The sequence below is a fragment of the Rhagoletis zephyria genome, unplaced genomic scaffold (genome assembly GCF_001687245.7).
Source record: "Rhagoletis zephyria isolate East Lansing unplaced genomic scaffold, Rhagoletis_zephyria_1.1 Rzeph_scaffold_00001, whole genome shotgun sequence".
Classification (NCBI taxonomy): Eukaryota; Metazoa; Arthropoda; class Insecta; order Diptera; family Tephritidae; genus Rhagoletis; species Rhagoletis zephyria.
The window spans coordinates 1,221,457-1,240,052 of record NW_016157085.1 but is presented as its reverse complement, the minus strand read 5'-3'; the positions used below and the strand labels follow the sequence as shown (position 1 = coordinate 1,240,052).

The window sequence follows — 18,596 nt, the reverse complement described above, 5'->3', positions numbered from 1 at the left end:
TGTTTGTATGTATAAATGTTTTATTCACTTTAAACTTGTTCACTGTTGAATTAAATTTTTAAGCAAAAACAGCTGTTATACAAATTTAAATGAAAGAAGTTTTCGCCAGATGTAAGGCTTAAGACTTAAAACTATTTTTCTAAGGTAGACAGCTATACGAAAATAAGTTTTTCCTATTGCCTTTTTCTATTTATAATAAAGACTTTATTCATAAAAGAATAATATATTTTATTTTATTTTCATATTGCTTTGTACTTCAGCGGTAAGTATTTTAGAACTGGTTAATTTATATTATTAAAAGACAGTTTCAGGAAAGCAATTCAAGTAATAAGTTATTATTTTTTTACTTGAATTTAATTCGAAAACTGACAGAAAGAAGAATATCATTTTGGACTTATGTATATAAATTGCTGATGAAACGAACAATAGGTGACAGATTTGCGGAACTTAGTGAGAAGTCATGTCCGTTCGCAAATCTATAATATATTTATGTAATTTCTGACTAAACTGATCAAGTTAATGTATGCTAAATTTTCTGAGAACAATAAAGATTTTATACAAAGAACGAATAATAAAACACCAGTCACAGAAAATTGGGGATTTTTGTGAAATCTTCTACAACAACAATATGGCAATGATGGTTATGGCTGGCAAGCACAGGGTGTGTTGAAAAGTTCAATAAAATACAAGAGTAATTTTGATTTGAGCAGACGCTCTCATCGGGGCTTGTATGTATACTTAACTTAAACTTAGTAAAGATTTAATTATAAAACATTTAACCTTTTATTTATTAAAAATAACTTTTTTCTTTGAACTTGCGCATATCTCTTTACTTTCAGTACACTTAAGTAACCCTGTGTGGCCACGTCCGCAGCTGTCAATGACAGTCTGTCATTGCGATGACAGCTGAATTTCGTTTTTCAAAGGATGCAGTGAACGTGAAACGCGTGTTGTGCTGCATTTTGTGTGTTTTTTAGCACAAATTCTGAACGAAGCTATTTAAAACTTAAAAGAAAAGGTGAGCAATGAATTAAAATGTAGTTTTTTAAAGAAACTAAAGCAATTGCCATATTACATGCATGACTTGCTGGTGCGCTCAGGGCTTTGTTTTGCACTTTGCCATGTGATGCACCGAACGTGCGGCTGTAAATCAGAAATAAACCAGAAACAGAATGAAAGCTGCAAGCTTTCAGGTCGATGCACTTGAAATGTGTGAAGGCGGAATCTTTTTGTCTTCATAGAAATATGTATAGATTCACTTGTGAAAACTAAAATTACCAATGTGACGCAATAGCGACACTTCTGTTGGAAACTAAGTGCGTGCCCCCACCCCCGGAGCGGAGCGTGTACTCTCTGGTCAATAGAGATTACGTGCCTCAGTGCTGTTTTTATGCTTTAAAACTTGTTGCTTGTGTTCATTGTATTTTGTGTGCTTATCGTTTACAGACGAGCAAAGAGCTTTGAAAATGGTAGCTGATAAGGAAAATATAGCAAATGCTAGCGCCGCAGTTGAAGGCGAGGCGACTTCAAAAAAAGGAGCCAAAAAACAAGCGAAAGAGGCTTTAAAAGCCGCAAAGGTTAAACAAATTTATACAAAAAAAGTAAAGTTCATTGTATTCATAAAAATAATTAACAGAAAGCTGAGCAGAAGGCCGCAAGTTTGGCTAACACTGGCGAGGAGACTGGCGATGCTGTCGATGTGTCAGCCGGCCGCTATGGTTCTGCAGGACTTATTCAATCAAAAGAGAAATTTGAAGATCGCAATTTTGTAGCGGTTAATAAGTTAGCCGAGCAAGTAAGCAAAGAAGAACTTGTGTGGGTACGCGGACGTGTGCATACCTCCCGTTCGAAAGGCAAGCAATGTTTCTTGGTGCTACGTCAGCAGAGCAGTACGGTGCAAGGTATTTTGGCTGTGGGTGAACGTATTTCCAAACAAATGGTGAAATTCGCCGGCAAGTAAGTTTGACCATGTATTACATAAACACGTAAAAAGAAGCTTTCATTTATAACATACATTTTACAGCGTGAGTAAAGAGAGCATAATAGATGTCCAAGCGAAAATCGTTTCCGTGCCAAATAAGATAGAGTCTTGTACCGAACAAACAATTGAATTGAGTATCGAACAACTCTTCGTAGTGTCGCTGGCCAAACCGCAATTACCGCTGCAAATTGAAGATGCCTCTCGCCCCGACAACCCTGATGTAAGATGCGATTTGCAATTCCATTACCTCCGTAACTAAATATTCATTTTTAAAGGACCCTGAAGGTCTTAACATTCGTGTGAATCAAGATACTCGTTTAGATAATCGCGTTTTGGATTTACGCACTCCAGCAAATCAGGCAATTTTCCGTTTGGAGGCAGGGGTATGCCGTTTATTCCGTGATATTTTAACTGCAAAAGGATTTACGGAAATACATACACCGAAAATAATATCTGCCGCCAGTGAAGGTGGTGCAAACGTGTTTACTGTCAGCTACTTCAAGGGTGCGCAGACTGATTTTACTCGGTAAAATTCGTTGCTAATTAATTTGTTTATTCACAGATTCCGCATACTTGGCACAATCGCCCCAACTATACAAACAAATGGCAATTGCCGCTGACTTCGATAAAGTTTATACAGTCGGGGCAGTTTTTCGTGCGGAAGATTCCAATACTCATCGCCACTTGACGGAATTTGTTGGGCTGGATTTGGAAATGGCTTTCAAATATCATTACCATGAAGTGTTACATACCATTGCCGATACACTTACCGAGATTTTCAAGGGTTTACGCGACAATTACAGTCGTGAGATTGCGGCGGTAAATCAACAATTCAAAGCTGATCAATTCAAGTTCCTCGAACCGCCACTAATATTGGAATTCGCAGAGGGTGTGAAAATGTTGCGTGAAGCTGGTGTAGAAACGGGCGATGAAGAAGATTTGTCAACACCCAATGAAAAGTTGTTGGGTAGACTTGTAAAAGCTAAATACGATACCGATTTTTATGTTTTGGATAAATTTCCACTTGCGATACGACCCTTTTATACGATGCCGGATCCTAGCAACCCCATTTACTCAAACTCATACGATATGTTCATGCGTGGTGAGGAGATAATCTCTGGCGCGCAGCGTATACATGATCCCGATTTTCTAACTGAACGCGCCAAACATCATGGAATTGGTGAGTTTTTGTGAAACCAGATAATGGAGCGTTGCCCTTTACTAAAAATTGTTATTTCTCCAACAGATGTATCAAAGATAGCCGCATATATCGAATCGTTCCGCTTCGGCTGCCCACCACATGCAGGCGGTGGCATAGGTATGGAACGTGTTGTTATGCTTTATCTGGGGCTCGATAATATTCGAAAAACATCAATGTTCCCACGTGACCCTAAGAGATTAACGCCTTAAGGTGTTTGATGCTGGATTAACAAAAACAAAAGAATCGTGCAAAAGAATCCACTTAGTTTTTACAAATTGGTTTCAATCACTTTTTCCGCTCATTTTACTCTTTCGTATGTTTAGCCTTAATTCAATCGAAACACAAATTCTTTTACGGTTTTGATGTTGTCTTTGTTTAATTATCACTTACTTAATATCTACTTAAATATGTATGTAGTTATGCCTGCAGTTCCTTAACTGATTTATTTAGTATAAATGATGTCTGCATTTCGATTAAACATATATCGCTAGCTTAGAGTGAAAAGTTGTTAACTTCACTTTCTATGAAAAATCATATTTTGATACAGGAGGCTAGATAAATTAAAAATGTATCGTTTCGAAAAGGGTAAAGGTGTTTTATGTTTTCTCGTTTATATTCAATGAAAGGAACATTTGCTAAGTCCAAAAAAAGCTCCGAGAATTCGATAAGTCCAAAATAGTTCGAAATCTTTTAATAAAGATCGAATCCTGATTTGTATGGAGTTTTGCTTTGCTTTAAACAGGCAAAATAATGTATACAAATTATTGCGAAATACTTGAAGAAAATGGCTGTAAGAAGTTGTTTCCTCTCCTGTACAATTTTTAAATTGGGACTTAGCAACTTTGCGCTCTAAGCTAGCGATATGTATGTATGTACTACTAACGTAAAGTCTGAAATAAAGTAGATAGAAGACATCGTCACAAAATTGTATGCTAATATCTCTTTCAGTTGTATGCTCACGGTTCGGTTGTTGTTGTTGTTGTTGTAGCAGTGTTCAACACCCGAGGTTTCGTCATGAGTCATGGTCATGTCCTTGGTCTAGGTGGTGAAAAATAGGGCGGTTTAGTTAGACTGTATAATTGCAGTTTCAAAGGATGTACGTGATTCCATAAGTACAATATTTTTATATGGGCATTTCCAGGGGATGGTCTTTATTGTCAAAAATTAATGGCCTTATTCATTAAAAATAAAGTAGCTTTAAAAAGTTTTATAAACTGAAAAATGTATAGAAACGTCATTTTATAAAGCTCTTTAAACCTACTTTATTTTTTATGAATAAGGCCATAAAAGTTTAAAAAAATTATACATGTATCTATGTGAGTTATGGTCGAATCTGGTTTATTTTTTCAATGTAGGGTAAACGCACTAGTATCCGGACACTTAACGTGTTTCTTAACTTTGACATCGACTCAATTTCTTCCTATAAACGCTACCCCGAATAATTATATTGTTTGTAAGAGTGTAGATATTTTTTAATAATATAGCCGCGACATAAATTGCAAATATAAAATTTTAAAATTATTAAAATAAAAATTCAAAAAAGTTCGATTTTCACTAGTGTCCGGACGGTGAAATTTAGTTTCCGGACGCTTTTATTTTAGTATCCGGACGCGTAATTTTTGTATGAAATTTCAGTCGTTTCNTACTAACACTGTCCGGATACTAGTGCGTTTACCCTATGCATATTGGTTGCATATCCAAGAATATTTTGTCAAAAAATGTACCCGTTAGGTGGCGCCGGGGTCGAAACATTTTGAAAGCCCGTATTTATGGCCCGATTTCCTTAAAACTGGGGACATCTATTGTATACATAAATAGTAAGAAAGATATTAAAAAAAATAGTCCCCCTAGATGGCGCTTTTGTCGAAATATTGACAGATATAATTTGATTTCTAGTAGCTTCGCACCTTTATCCGGCAGTTTCCAACTTTTGCATTAAATATGTATAGTGTTCTAAAACGGCTATACAAAAATTAAAACAAAGAAATAAATTGAAATTATTATTTGTCTCTCTCCTCCATATGCTATGGATACGGTGACCATATTCGTTAATTTTTGGCATTTTTTTTTGTCGACGGTGCTACACATTTTTGTCATTGAAAGTTAGTATGTATATGCGACAATTTTTTTGTAGGGAGGCAAATGAGCACTTGCACTTTAGTATACTAAATTTTAATGAGCTACAAAAGTGCAACCACATTTTTTTCTTAAGGTTCTAGTTAAAGAGTTTGAAATTTTGGTGAAAATATGCAAATAAACAATAAACAAAAGAAAAATAGCCTTACCTTGCTAAAATGTAGAGTCCTAATTCATATTTAGTTCACTGTATGTATTCCTCGATTCGAAGCACAGGCATTCGGATTAGAAAATAATATCTGTTCATGGAGAAAGTTACGATCATATTCCAACATTATTTAAAACTGGTTCATAGGCATGCAATTTTAATGAGCTTTGAAGGGTCGAAATACCGAACCCCGAAAACCGGACAAATGCAGGACATTAAAAGAAATACAGAGCATTTTGTGTACCGTATAAAATAAATTAATTGCCAGGACAATTGGTCAAAAAAGAGGACTGTCCCGTATAATACAGGACGGATGGTCACCGTAGCTATGGGCATTTGCATACCAACTGTCAGTTTTCTCGCATACGAGATCTTTTCGCAGAGAAATTTTTGAATGTGGGCAAGGCGAATTTATATAAGGTGGTGTTACTAGATCAGCTGATTTTGTGTATGTGTTTCGCCTCACGGCTTCTTATGTCAAATTTAAAAATTTTGTTTGAATTTCCACACACACTCTTACAGATTTTGGCAGTTTATGCCGCCAAAGCAAAAACAAAATACATGTAAGTTTTTGTTTTTGTACTCCTGCTATCACCTTATATAAATTCGCCTTGAATGTGGGCATTTCATCGCACACCATTTCACTGCGAATATGTTGTTAATGTTTTATAAATGCTGCGAAAATTGTATCTTTTTTTCTTGGTTGTGCTTTGACAGCACTTCTCCGACTTGCACCCCTTTATTTCTTACTCGGAACTAAAAAAAAAAAATGAAAATATAGTTGTTAAACTTAAAGCCAGATATGCGACAAGTATGCGATATCTCGTTGTTGCTGTTGTTGTAGCGGCGCTACTAAGCCCCGCATATTTCGGTTCAGGAAACGGGTTGTTTCAATAAGGCCGGACCAAAGGGAGAGCGGTGTCAGTTGAATAGAATTAAGCTGGTTGTTGTCGTGCAGGGAATCTCCACATACCGGGCACTCATTGGGGATATTGGGGTCGAGTCTGGACAGATAGCTGTTGAAGCAGCTGGAATATCCAGACCGTAGCTGAGCCACGGTAACGCGGGTCTCTCTTGGCAGTTGAAGCTCCGTCTCTTCTAGAGAGCTGGTTATCCATCGCTTCGTCCGATCCGGAAGCAACGAGTTCAGAACGTCTTGGCAAAGGGTCGCATGGACTAGGATCGTCCTATCGCAGGGCCGACGTTGGTTCCGACCCGCGCTTATCTTTGCGGAATCTATGTTGGTATTCGGCTAGTTCCAGATACTTCGTCAGACTGGGGAGGAGTAGTGCTTCCATTGTTCTTGTCACTGGGGATAGGAAGGAGTTTGGACGGCAAGAGTCTCCTGCATCCGCCTTCTATCCTGGCTTAGGAAGGGGAATTATCCTACCCATTTTCCACATCTCGGGGATGGTCAGGGTGAACAGTGGCAAGTTGAAAGCTTTTGTGATGTATTCGACTCACTGCATGGGAATCCGTATGGGTCTAACGCCTTGAATGCTTTGGCGTTCTTCACAGCTGTTTGCGTCTCTAAAATTCTAATAGCGGTCGCTCCTCGGCAGGCAATGGCATGCTTCCGAGTGTATTCGGCTATGAAAAACAGCCTCACGTTATGCCCGTTCTTCTATATGGCTCAGAAACGCGGACGCTGCCGAACAAAGATAATAAGACTTAGAACTGGATCTGTGGCCCAGTTTGCGTGGACGATGAGCTTCTCAGAAGATTGAATGATGAACTGTATGAGCTTTTTAACGACATGGACATGGTTAAGCGCATAAAAATACAATGATTGTGCTGGCTTGCACATGTTGTACGCATGGATAACGACGAACTGGTGAAAAGATCCTTCGATCTGCATCCATGGTTGGACAATGAAAGCAAGGAACAAAAAGAAAGGTCCAAGTGCAGAAGGAACCTGTCTGTACTCGGGATAAGCAACTGGCGCAAATTGGCACAGGTGAGAGGCAATTGGAGAAGCCTTTTGATCTCGGCCAAAACGGACAAACGGATTTAGTTCCGAATAAGAAGAAGAAGAAATGTTTCAGCAAAATCAAAAAGCAAATAAGTAAATATTTCTAACCTTATCATTATCCAGACCCACGTCTTACCCCTTGTCATAAAAAATAAGCAAATCATTTTCGTGGTTCCTTGCATTACGAGTTATCGCGATTCAACTGTACTGCAATCGTAATAAAACAAATTCTACTGTGAAGATATATAGAAATGAATTTTTGAGTGGTGCCCTTTTGTAACCAAATTATATTCTTTTTTTTTTTTATTGTTTTTGGGAACATTATTTCATTTGGTGATATATGTATGTATGCAGGTCAGAGGCGAACGCAGAGGGGTTACACCCCCAAGATAAAAATTTAATAATTTTTTTTTGCGTTTTAAAGCTGAAGCTATCAAAATATACAACGCACATTTAAATTTTTACACATATTTAATTGAGCAACTTTTCTCTAAAATAAGGTTTGCGCAATTTTATTGTGTAGTCATCTCCACAATATTGACTTGTATAAGTCCCGGGTTGCACAATGAGTTTGTGTTGTTTAGGGGCCCTATAAGTTTGGTTTTCGTAATGCAAATTCTATTTTTTCGTTAAAGCAAGTAATTTGAATGTTTTTATAGCTATAGATTTAACTATAAAATTTTATTTATTATTTGTTTGACACATAATAGTTTAACAAATAATTATTGTGTTTGCTTTTGATGCTGTTTTCTACTTTTTCTGTTTGGCAACTGATCAGTAACGGATCCAGCGGGGGGGTTTTGGGGGTTAAACTACGTGTCAGTCAGTGGCGGACCCACGGGGGGTATTTTAATACATAGACGCCATATTATACATACATATTCACCATATTAAAACCCCTCTGCTGGATCCGCCACTGCAACTGATACTTTTTTTCAAGCTCGCGGCAACGTTGCATACAATAATATATGGATATGCTACTATAGGGTCAGCTTAGCAGGTAGGTTAATAAATTAAGAGCAGGAGATACATACATACATGGGCTCGCAAGAATACGAAGCCGGATTTCGATTTAAAAACCTGAGAATATTTAGCATATGGCCACAATGGATTGTATTTTGCCGAAGCCGCCAGCGACGACAATAGAAATAAGTCTATCGCCGCGAAATTTTTAAGGAGCCTTACTGATTTGGTTTTTTTTCTTTTAAATATTGCACACAATTTGAAATTGGATTTGGGGGGTTTTTTTTAAGATTTTTAGCATAGTTTTGCAATTCGCTAATACATCGTATTTTGTGGTTCGCCGCCGAACTGTGCTTTTCATCCGACGGCGAGTTCGCCGGCGAGTCGTTGGCGAACGTCGCCAGCGAAGAAATTGTTCACAAGAACGAGTCGGAGACGACGTCGTTACGAAGTCGTTTGGCAAATTGGTGTTTAATTGTTACAGCGAACATTCGCGGCGAAAAATTCGCCGTTCGCCGGCATTGTGTTTCGGTTGTGAACGGTTAAGGGAGTGTCAAAACTGTGATGTCACTAGCAGTGTTGCCGTTGTGCGAATAAAGGGGCAATTTGACACTTTTTAAGCATCAATACCCTTTGACCCGACTTTTTTAAAATTTTGATTTTTGACCCTTTTCCAAAATTATGTGCGACTTTTGCCCCTTCTCAGAGATTTTTGAAGGAAATGTTAACAGGACCATGCTAGTAAAAAAATATTTTCTACTGTAAGTATGAAAAAATGCATCACTTAAAACTTTTAAAGGAATTGCAAATAGATTTTTTTTGTAGGTTTCCAAATCTGTTTGTGCAAAGCTCTTCCCGCTATTTTACTTTATAATACATTTAAATTTGATTTTGACTTTGGTTCTCAGATTTATTCTTTTACTAGTAAAGAAAATAAAAAATAATATGGTGACCCTTTTTTCGTCATATACCTACCCCTTTTTTGCGACTTTCTGAAAGTTTTCAACGCCAACACTGGTCACTTGTGAGGAAACCTTTAATTATTGAATCATGTGCAGTGGCGGATTTATCGTACAGGCAACATAGGCTGAAGCCTAGGGCGGCAGAATTAAGGGGCGGCAAAATTTAAGACAGCTAAATTAAAAGAAAAAAATTTATTTGGATTCAGCTGCACTTGAAATTGTGTTTGTGTCTGTAAAATATTATTAATGATTCATCTCATTCAATACAATTCAAAATTAGAATTACGCTGCGAATTTTTCCTTAGTATAGCAGTCGTTGAAATTTCCATTTAACTTTCATTCACGCGGCTNGTGTGAAATTTACGGTCGCACGGTGCTATAAAAGTCTAGTCATCATAGATAATTAAGTCTTAGAGGATGGGACTAGCTCAGAACCATTTCGGGACTAGTTCTGGACTTTTTCGCGACTATTTCGGGACTAGGTCGGGATCATTTAGGGCTATTTCGGGATCATTTCTGTACTAGTAGGGGTCCTAAAAAAGGCCTTTGTGATCAAAATGAGTATACTCCCTCTCTCTCTCAGAAAATCTGGGGTGCAGCCGCCTCTTACCCGGTTGCGACGTCCCTGCCTGTAACCAGTCTTTATTTGGACAAACAATGGAGGAGTCAGATATTTATTAGTAGATAGTTTAAGTCTGCAAGCCTGGGACGTTCTGAAAATTAGGGACATACATATAGATGCATATCTCTAGCAACTAGAGCAGTACCTACTACAGCATAAAAAGGCGACCACGAAAGCTTACGTGGAGTGCAAAGGGTAGTGTCTCTTGCAAAACTGGAACCAGCAACGCAAATACCAAACGTCGACGGCTCTCCAATATGGAATTCACCACAAAGCGAACAACGTCTATTGATATTTATGCAGATGTATACGGGGGCAGCCAAGTTATTCGCCAGAGTACATTCCCCTAAAGCCACCCACCAAGACTCGATTCTTTGCGATTTGAAAAAGTAGTTTTCTCTAATGACAATGTAGGTACCTAGGTACATACACCCTCATTGCGAGAGACGTGTCGAATGCAAGTAGTTTTTCGAGAGTCGAATCGTATAGAAAATTTCACGTCATTGCCTAAAATTTCCACTCGACTAGTGTATTAAAACGCAAATACTTGGCAGCACTGTATAGTTTTCGACGATTTTCGTCGTTTACTTATTTCAGCACGACAGTAGACAATGCCAATGTTGTCGATACGTACAATTTAGCCTAGTTTACGACTTACGCAATGAGGCTGATAAATTGCAATTTTTTGTTGAACTTTGTATTAGGTATTCAATTGAATCCAGCAACCTCCTCTTTTTCAACTGACACAAACCGTATGCAGTTTACCTGCTTAACGTGACCTTTACACGATTTTTCACCGATGCAGAGTGCTGTCAAATCGAAGCAGTGCGCCGGCATAGTGCCCGCAAGCAGTGAAGGTGTGCCAGTCGTTTTCAACTGCACTTGTAGTTTGAGCGACGCCATTTTCTATAGTTTGCAACAAAAAAAGAAAAAAACCAACAGAACTACCCGCCTACTCGTCACTTGCACTCTCGTTCTTTGTTACACTTGTGCGCTCATACTCTCTCGCACACTCCTACCATCTACAACTGTAAGCAGAAAACGCCGTGCAAATTTTGTCAAAATGAACGCCAACACTGCATTCCTACATCATAATACGCAATTAATAATAGGAATACGAAAAAATGGGCGTGGCTAATAAATCCCACTCACGCTCACACACTATTCGTAGCGAAACTGGTTTTCAACCAATAAGCACGCCATCAGCGCGAATTCATGGCCGCTTATAGTGTTGACTCTTTCTCACGACTGCTATTTCACCGCAGCTTTTATTGCGCTGTTCGCGCACTGAGCCAAATTCAAAGTCAACAGCCGTGTGCGGACAGTGTTGCTTGTGCTTCAGCGCTTGGTGAATGTGTACATATTTCGCGCTGATTCGAAATCGTTGTTGTTTGTAAACGAAGTAAACGGCGGTACGTTGCGCGTAGGTAAGCGGCAGGGCAGCATCAGTGCAAGCAGGGAAGCGTCGTCCGCTCCCATTGACGTGTATTTTGGTGGTTAGTCATTTAGCCGAGGACAGAGTCGCATCCGCGTTCTCATTCAAATTCGTTGCAGCTGCAGTTCAATCAAAAGCAGCAATGTTGCGCAATAATTGAACGTGAAGCGCGACAATTAGGTAAATTTTTGCGAATTCCAAGCGATACTCAATTCATGTGCAGCTAGTGAACGGTCGCGCTCGCCGGAAAACGAAAGTGTTCGCATAATAAAGAAAGCAAACAAAAAAAAAACACACACACAGAAATATTTAGCAGTAATGAGCTTCTTCGCATTTTTCATCAAGCTCAACATTAATGCCCGCGCGTTCGCCGACCTTAGCATTTAGCAGTCCAAATATTTTAGATATTTTGGAATTTGACATTTGGCAATTTGCTCGGATTTGTTTTTTATTTTTTTTTATTTTGTGCCGAGAACTGTAAAGAAAAAATGCTTGCCCTTTTACCAACACTTTTATGAGCAACTCGTGGATTAGATAACAAAAACTATACGTACTGTGACAAAAACAATCTGAATTATTTAAAAAAATCACGTGAAGTGTTTAATAACTTATTTGAGTGTGTGCTTGGGTGCTTTTGCGAAAATACCTTGTGCAAAAATATTTTAGTGAAAAATTGCTAGTTTAAATATCTAATAATGAAAACAAATGCAACTGTGAATAACTCTACAGTTTTATTAAATTTTGAAGTCGATAACACTCGCCACTGAAACGGATAACAAATCATTGTAGGTATAAAATGCCAATGACAAACAAATACAAACCCTAATGTGGCATACCAACTGGTGAAATTACGCAAAGTTCTTAGGAAAATCGATAGAATGAAGTAAAAAGAGTTGTTTTGAAAGGCATTCGATTATAAATAGGACGCTGTAGCCGATGGGTTAGAAGTAACGTAAAAAAATAAAACAAAAACGATCACAAAAAAAAGTATTTTCTTAACAGCGGTTGCCCCTGGGCAGGCAATGGCAAACTCTTGCGTGTATTTCTGCATTGAAAAAAACTGTGGGTCCTTCCATATGTGTGACAACATCAAGGCGCACACCACAAATCCGAGATGAAGCTTGGCTAAACACTTAGCCAACATATTATTAATTTACAAAATGTATTTCAATGCGTAATTTTGACAAAAAAAAAATTTTGACTTATATGGTAAAAAATTTGGCTATTGGTGTTTCCGACAGGGTACACTGAGAAAAGAGTTTAGTTACGTCAACTAAATATGTTTTTCTCAACACAAGATTTGGTTATAGTTACACTATTTGTCAGTGGCGGATTTAAATATTTGCCGCCCCTAGGCAATTCATAACTTGCCGCCCTTTTTTCACAAAAAAAAAAAATATATATATATATCAAATATGATTGTTATTGTCAGTGCTTTATTACAATATAGTAAAACACGATGTATTCTGCACTGAAATGCTTTAGAGGTTTGGACAAGTAGAATCCAATTATCAGGACATTGAAGTAGCGCTATGCGAGTATACAAAATAAAATCGCTCATCCGGAAGATTTTTTGACCTCGCGCAAGACAAACAGAAGACCATACACAGATACACTGCCTAATTTGACATACGACGGAAGCTGACCTTCAGATTATTCACGTTATGATACACTTATGAAAAACTGGTGGGCTTGGAATCAAGAATTTTCTCGAAAATGCACGCTCGTTTTTCGGCAGTGTTGTCAAGTGTGGTAACCTTTTAGATGATTCTCGTTCTCGGGGCAGCGTGTCGGCTGTTTCTTTGCGTCACGCGCAGGCGCGCCGTCAGGTTTCTAAGCCGCGTGAATGAAAGTTAAATGGAAATTTCAACGACTGCTATACTAAGGAAAAATTCGCAGCGTAATTCTAATTTTGAATTGTATTGAATGAGATGAATCATTAATAATATTTTACAGACACAAACACAATTTCAAGTGCAGCTGAATCCAAATAAATTTTTTTCTTTTAATTTAGCTGTCTTAAATTTTGCCGCCCCTTAATTCTGCCGCCCTAGGCTTCAGCCTATGTTGCCTGTACGATAAATCCGCCACTGCTATTTGTTTATAGTTACCAAATCATGTGTTGAGAGGACTATATTTGCCCGACTTTTTTCTGAGTGTAGGACAGAACGACAGAAAGCTTTCAAGTTTGACATTGTGGTTTTTAGGAACACATAGATATTTTTTGTTTATAAAAACAACTCCAGCTACATCCTTTTTGTGCGGAACTTTATTTTGTGTAGGCAGTTGTTGTTGCCATAACAAAAGATAGTTTTGAGGAAATGTTTCTAGGTTGGCAGTACCTTCCTTTTACGTAAAACCGACTGGTGTCGGAACATTGCAGTAGCCAGTCTTCGAAGTCTATAAAAAAGCTCTCATCGGAGAAACTATGACTATTAGTGACTTCTGAACAATATGTATTACTCTGAAAGTTGATTAGGCCTTAGGTAAATTTTTTTCGCAAAAAAGTGGCTTAGATTTTATTTCTCCAACAAAAGTAATATCCCAGCAAAACACAGTCTCTAACGTGAGATAAATATTTTGATTTTACATTCGAATTCTAATGAAGTTCTCCAATCGAAAATCAGGTTAGAGAACTATATTAGAATTCGATTAGAGAATGATTAGAAAAACCCTAGATATTAGAAACCAATTAGAATTTAACGATAGAAAACGATTGGATATATAACCTGTTTCTCGATATTGAGAAATAAGTCCCCTTTTTTGTAGAGAATTCTTCTACCGTAGAGCAACAGATTAAAGTTCGAGACGTTTCCTAATTGTTCTCTAACCTAAATGTTTGTTGACATACGCCCTTGGCCAGCAGCATTGAAGCACTTGAAGCTCCTTCTTATTTTGAGGAGATATTCCTTTAAGTAAAATCAATAAGAACTTTCACATAAAATTCATTCCTTATCTCAAAAAACTTTTCAAGAACGCCATATTTCAGAATTTTATTGAAAAACACCCTATCTTAGAATTGGGTTCAAAAACGCCCTATCTGACTTCAAAATGTATTGAAAATGTGCTGATATAGGGCGTTTTCGAACTGGCTGCCGAGATAGGTCGATCTTCCAGTCAGCAGTCGATATGTATTGCAACCGGATTATCGGAACAAAAAAATTTTAATCAAAATAGGATTATAAACTAATTCTAAATTGACTAAAGTAGTTGAATTTTATGAAAAGGAATTAAATTTTGTATAAAAAAAGATTTTCTGAAAAAAAACAATTTTTTTTAGTGACCGGACAGTGTTTTTACTGAGCGGACGTTATAAATCCATTGAGCAGACACTCTATTTTTCTCTAAATTATAATCTTCATACTCAAAAATAAAGGTTTTATTTAAAAAAAATAACAGGAATTCGTAGTAATTGTTGATCATTTTGACTAGTTCAGAAAAAATAAAGGTTCACTTGGAACACAAAGTGCATATAAACTCGCTTTTGGAAGATTCTTTAAGTTGTTGTCGTTGAAACGGCTACTCAACCCCTCTTAGATCAACTTGACCCTCAATCGTTCTTGTCAAGCTCAACTAACGGGAAACCCAGGAAGCGTGCAGCCAGTGTTGCCAGAGAAAAATTTTGTTTGGAATTTTATAAGTATAAGTGCTGGAAAAATCTTTTAAAAACAAAATAAGGTGTATACATTTCGAATTCGTTGCTGTGGCACTTATAAAGTGAACTAAAAATATTTTACAAACTGTTAAAGTCTGTAATTTCAGTTATTTGAATTGAATAATTTTTTCGCAAAAGTTTTCTGGAAAGTTTAAACGAAATCCGTGCTATCAGAAAAATGATTTTCTTTTAAATAATTTTTGAATTATTTAACCTAGATCCAAGAGTTTATGGTGGAGGCACTGCATCTCGAAAATTTCCATTTTATCAACGCTTAAGTTTTGGCTTATATATACCAAATACAACTTAAACTTTCTGGAGTTAAAAAAATGATAGATAAATTTGAAAAGAGCTAAAAAAAGAGCAAGCAACTAAAACCCAATTTTCGGAGCTGAATAGACAAATAAAGAGCTAAATTAAGCTCCAAAAGCACCAAAATGGCAACATGTGCAGCTCTGTTCTTAGGGACAGAGGCGCTAGCTGAGTGGGGTTTAAGGGTTATGCGAAGAGATGTCTCGAGTCATCGGGTGTCCCTCCGCAAGCCGGGCACTCGTTGGACACATCTGAATCTAATCTGCTCAGGTACGAGTTTGACCTGCCGAAGTAGCCAGAACGAAGATGGGCTGTTATGGTTCGAGTCTTCCGTGGCAGACTAAGCCCGGTCTCGTCCACGTCAGGTGGTTGTGTTCCCGAAGCGGCATTTATATGGTGAGAGTCAGTGTACTGATTCCCTCTGAATGCCATTTATGACCTGTCGGTATGCTGTGCTCCCTAACGGAGAGCATTTGAGAAGACATCCGGTCGCTGTACGGACTGCCGTGTTTTGGCAAGTCTGTAGCTTTGTCCACTGCGTCCTACTAGCCCCCGGCGACAACATAGTTAACAAGCGGCCGGCCAATTCCCTTGTATGTTGCCAGGTGCTGCCGGTTAGAGACTTGAGGACCTCGTTGCGGCTCTTTATTGACAATTGCAGTTGTTTTCGCCGAGAACGAGACTATCGAAGGTTGCTCTAAGAACTTTCAAGTTGCTCACCATCGGAATTTATTCGCCGTCGACTTGAACTCTCAGCTGTAGTCTGATATCCTTCGTTCAGGTGGTAAAAAGGGTTGCCGAGGATTTTGTAGTGGAGAGGGTTAGGCAGGGCAGAAGCGAGAAAGTTAGGAGAGTAAACCGGTTACTTTCGAGCACAAGTCATCAATTCTATTACCAGACGCCATTATCGAGCAGACGTCTGCATAAGAGGCTCCCTCTGGTGGTTAAGGGAGCCTTGAAATAGATGCCAGGAAGCGGTTTTCCTTACTTGAGCATGCTTGTTCTGAATACGCATTATTCATTCTAAAAATGTAAAATTTTGCTGCGAGAGCGTTGAAAACTTTTACAGTTAACTTTAGCTTAACTTTTTAGCAAAATTTATATCACAAATGACTTTTACACTATTTTTCATCAAAACTTAGAAAGTGTAGTTATACTTACTGGAATTTGAGTCTTAAATCTAAGTTGCTTAAATGTATGTATGATTAATGAAAAAACAAAAGAAATCTGGACGTTTTAGCACTTCGAAGCAAACACACATTTAACCTGATCGCGTTTCAGTAAAAGCTTTGACGCATTTAAAATTAATGGCCGGTTGTTAAATGTCTGGTTATCACTACCACAGTATATACAGTAATAAACCTCGGGGGTAAAATCTGATCAGGGTTGATAATGAGAACAAGCATTAATTTTGTTGATTCAGAGTTGTATACAAAATTACTGTGGTATAAAATTGAGCAACAACCATACTATGACTGAGTGGCACAAGTCAAGACTGTGTAATATTGACCGAAACTAATTGCAAATGTGTAAAAACATTGCAAATTATTGTCTATTATTATAGATACTAGTACAGATTATCATAGTTCGGTGTATAACTTGTTATATTACATCGTACATGATAATGAACTGTTAAATGCTGAAAACGCTAGTAACTTGTAGATCACTCAAACTTGGGTGTGCTTAATGGACTGTCTGGGCGAATGCGCTAGCAGGCATTGGAGTCTGTATAGCTATACAAACCTTATTTTTTTATTTTGTTTTTTAATAAAGACTTAAATATATTCGGAAATTTAGAATCTTGCTTGATAAATTCACAAAACTTACGTTTTTCATATAAATATAATCTTACAATTTTAAACTTACATTTAAGAAAACTGCATTCAGTGCTATAATTACGATTTGAGTTTTCCAGTTTATAAAACACAAGCGTTAATTATGTACTTAACTATTGATATTATTCTTCATTAAGCATGAATGTCAGCATACATTAAAGATGAATATTATACTCATCGGCGTAGCCAGAATGAAATTTAGGGGGGGCTCGTCCCTATTAAGCTGGCATTTCAGGGTACTATTTTACATATATATAAGGAAAATTTGAAAGTTAGGCGGGGAGGCGGCTCGAGCACCCCCCTTCCCCTACCTGGCTACGCCCATGATTATACTTAACCTACATTTTGTGCATAAATAACACATAATTATGCATATTTTATCCTCGAAAAGAACTTTTTCTAATCATGAGGCGAAATTACCCACAGTAAGTGTTGCCGTGCGCGCAAAACGAAAACGCTGCAAGTACTCCTCGGGGACCAAATGGTGAAAAACTGCGAAAAGGTTTATTACCGTATATACTGTGATCACTACTTCCCGGTCAAACATCATTATCGACATTTTCGACATCATGCCCCTAAAATGTGGTCGATAAAGCAGTCGTTGTATTTAACCGAAGCTTCTACCTCCGATCTGTGCTAATCAGACATTGAATAACCGGCCCTAAGTGATATTTGTGGTCTCTTTACAAATCAAGGTCTCCTTCGATTTCAAATTTTGAAAATTCAGAATTGTCGACGTTTTTCTTATTTCAGTCAAAAAGAGACAAAAGTATCCGGCCACTAGCATAGTTATTCCACACCTTTAGTATAGAAAATCCTAAACTAAAAAGCAAATTTGATGGATAATGTTCAATATTATGAACCCTTTCAACCGCAAGTTTTTTACTGTGATTTAAAGCTCTGGCATTTTTTTAATGCTACCTTTTCTATATGTAATTTAGTACTCTGAAAAAAAACGATTTTATAGAAATGCTTAAAAATTTTCCGGTGAACTTTCCACTAAACCTGGGATTCAGTAATTCAGTCTCATCTCAAGTCACTCAATTTGATATTAGCAATTAGTGACTATTTTTGTGACTTAAGATGATTTGGCTATTCAGTAGGACAGAGTCACAAAAAGTTCACCAAAAATGTGTGGTGAAAACAAACACAGACAGTCAACTGATAGCGTTTATGTATGCCTTTCGCCGCGCCGCCGGGAAGTCGCAATGGCCGAATGGTCAAAGCATTAGGCTGCCGGTCGAGAGGGTCCGGGTTCGAGTGCTCCTCGGGCGAAGAAGACTTTTTATTTTTTTTTTTTTTATTTAGGGCGTGTGTGAATCGGTAGCAAAGTTCTATGGGGAAAACTGTTGAATCATATTTTTACTATGGTGA

General features: G+C 37.7%; 2 protein-coding genes across 2 annotated transcripts in view; both read left to right on the top strand.

Moving 5' to 3' along the window:
* The first annotated feature begins 897 nt into the window (after positions 1-897).
* AspRS (aspartyl-tRNA synthetase) lies at positions 898-3,411 on the top strand. Its single transcript, XM_017606668.1, has 7 exons — positions 898-1,018; positions 1,447-1,577; positions 1,637-1,956; positions 2,024-2,201; positions 2,257-2,485; positions 2,544-3,161; positions 3,228-3,411. Exons 2-7 carry the CDS (start codon positions 1,467-1,469, stop codon positions 3,389-3,391), a joined length of 1,620 nt encoding a protein of 539 aa, XP_017462157.1. The 5' UTR covers positions 898-1,018; positions 1,447-1,466; the 3' UTR covers positions 3,392-3,411.
* A 7,916-nt stretch (positions 3,412-11,327) lies between these two features.
* vg (transcription factor vestigial) overlaps positions 11,328-18,596 on the top strand; it is a 62,848-nt gene continuing 55,579 nt past the window's right edge. Inside the window, exon 1 of the mRNA XM_017608992.1 lies at positions 11,328-11,412. The gene's annotated coding sequence lies outside the window, so the exon portion shown is untranslated. The remainder of the gene's footprint in view (positions 11,413-18,596) is intronic.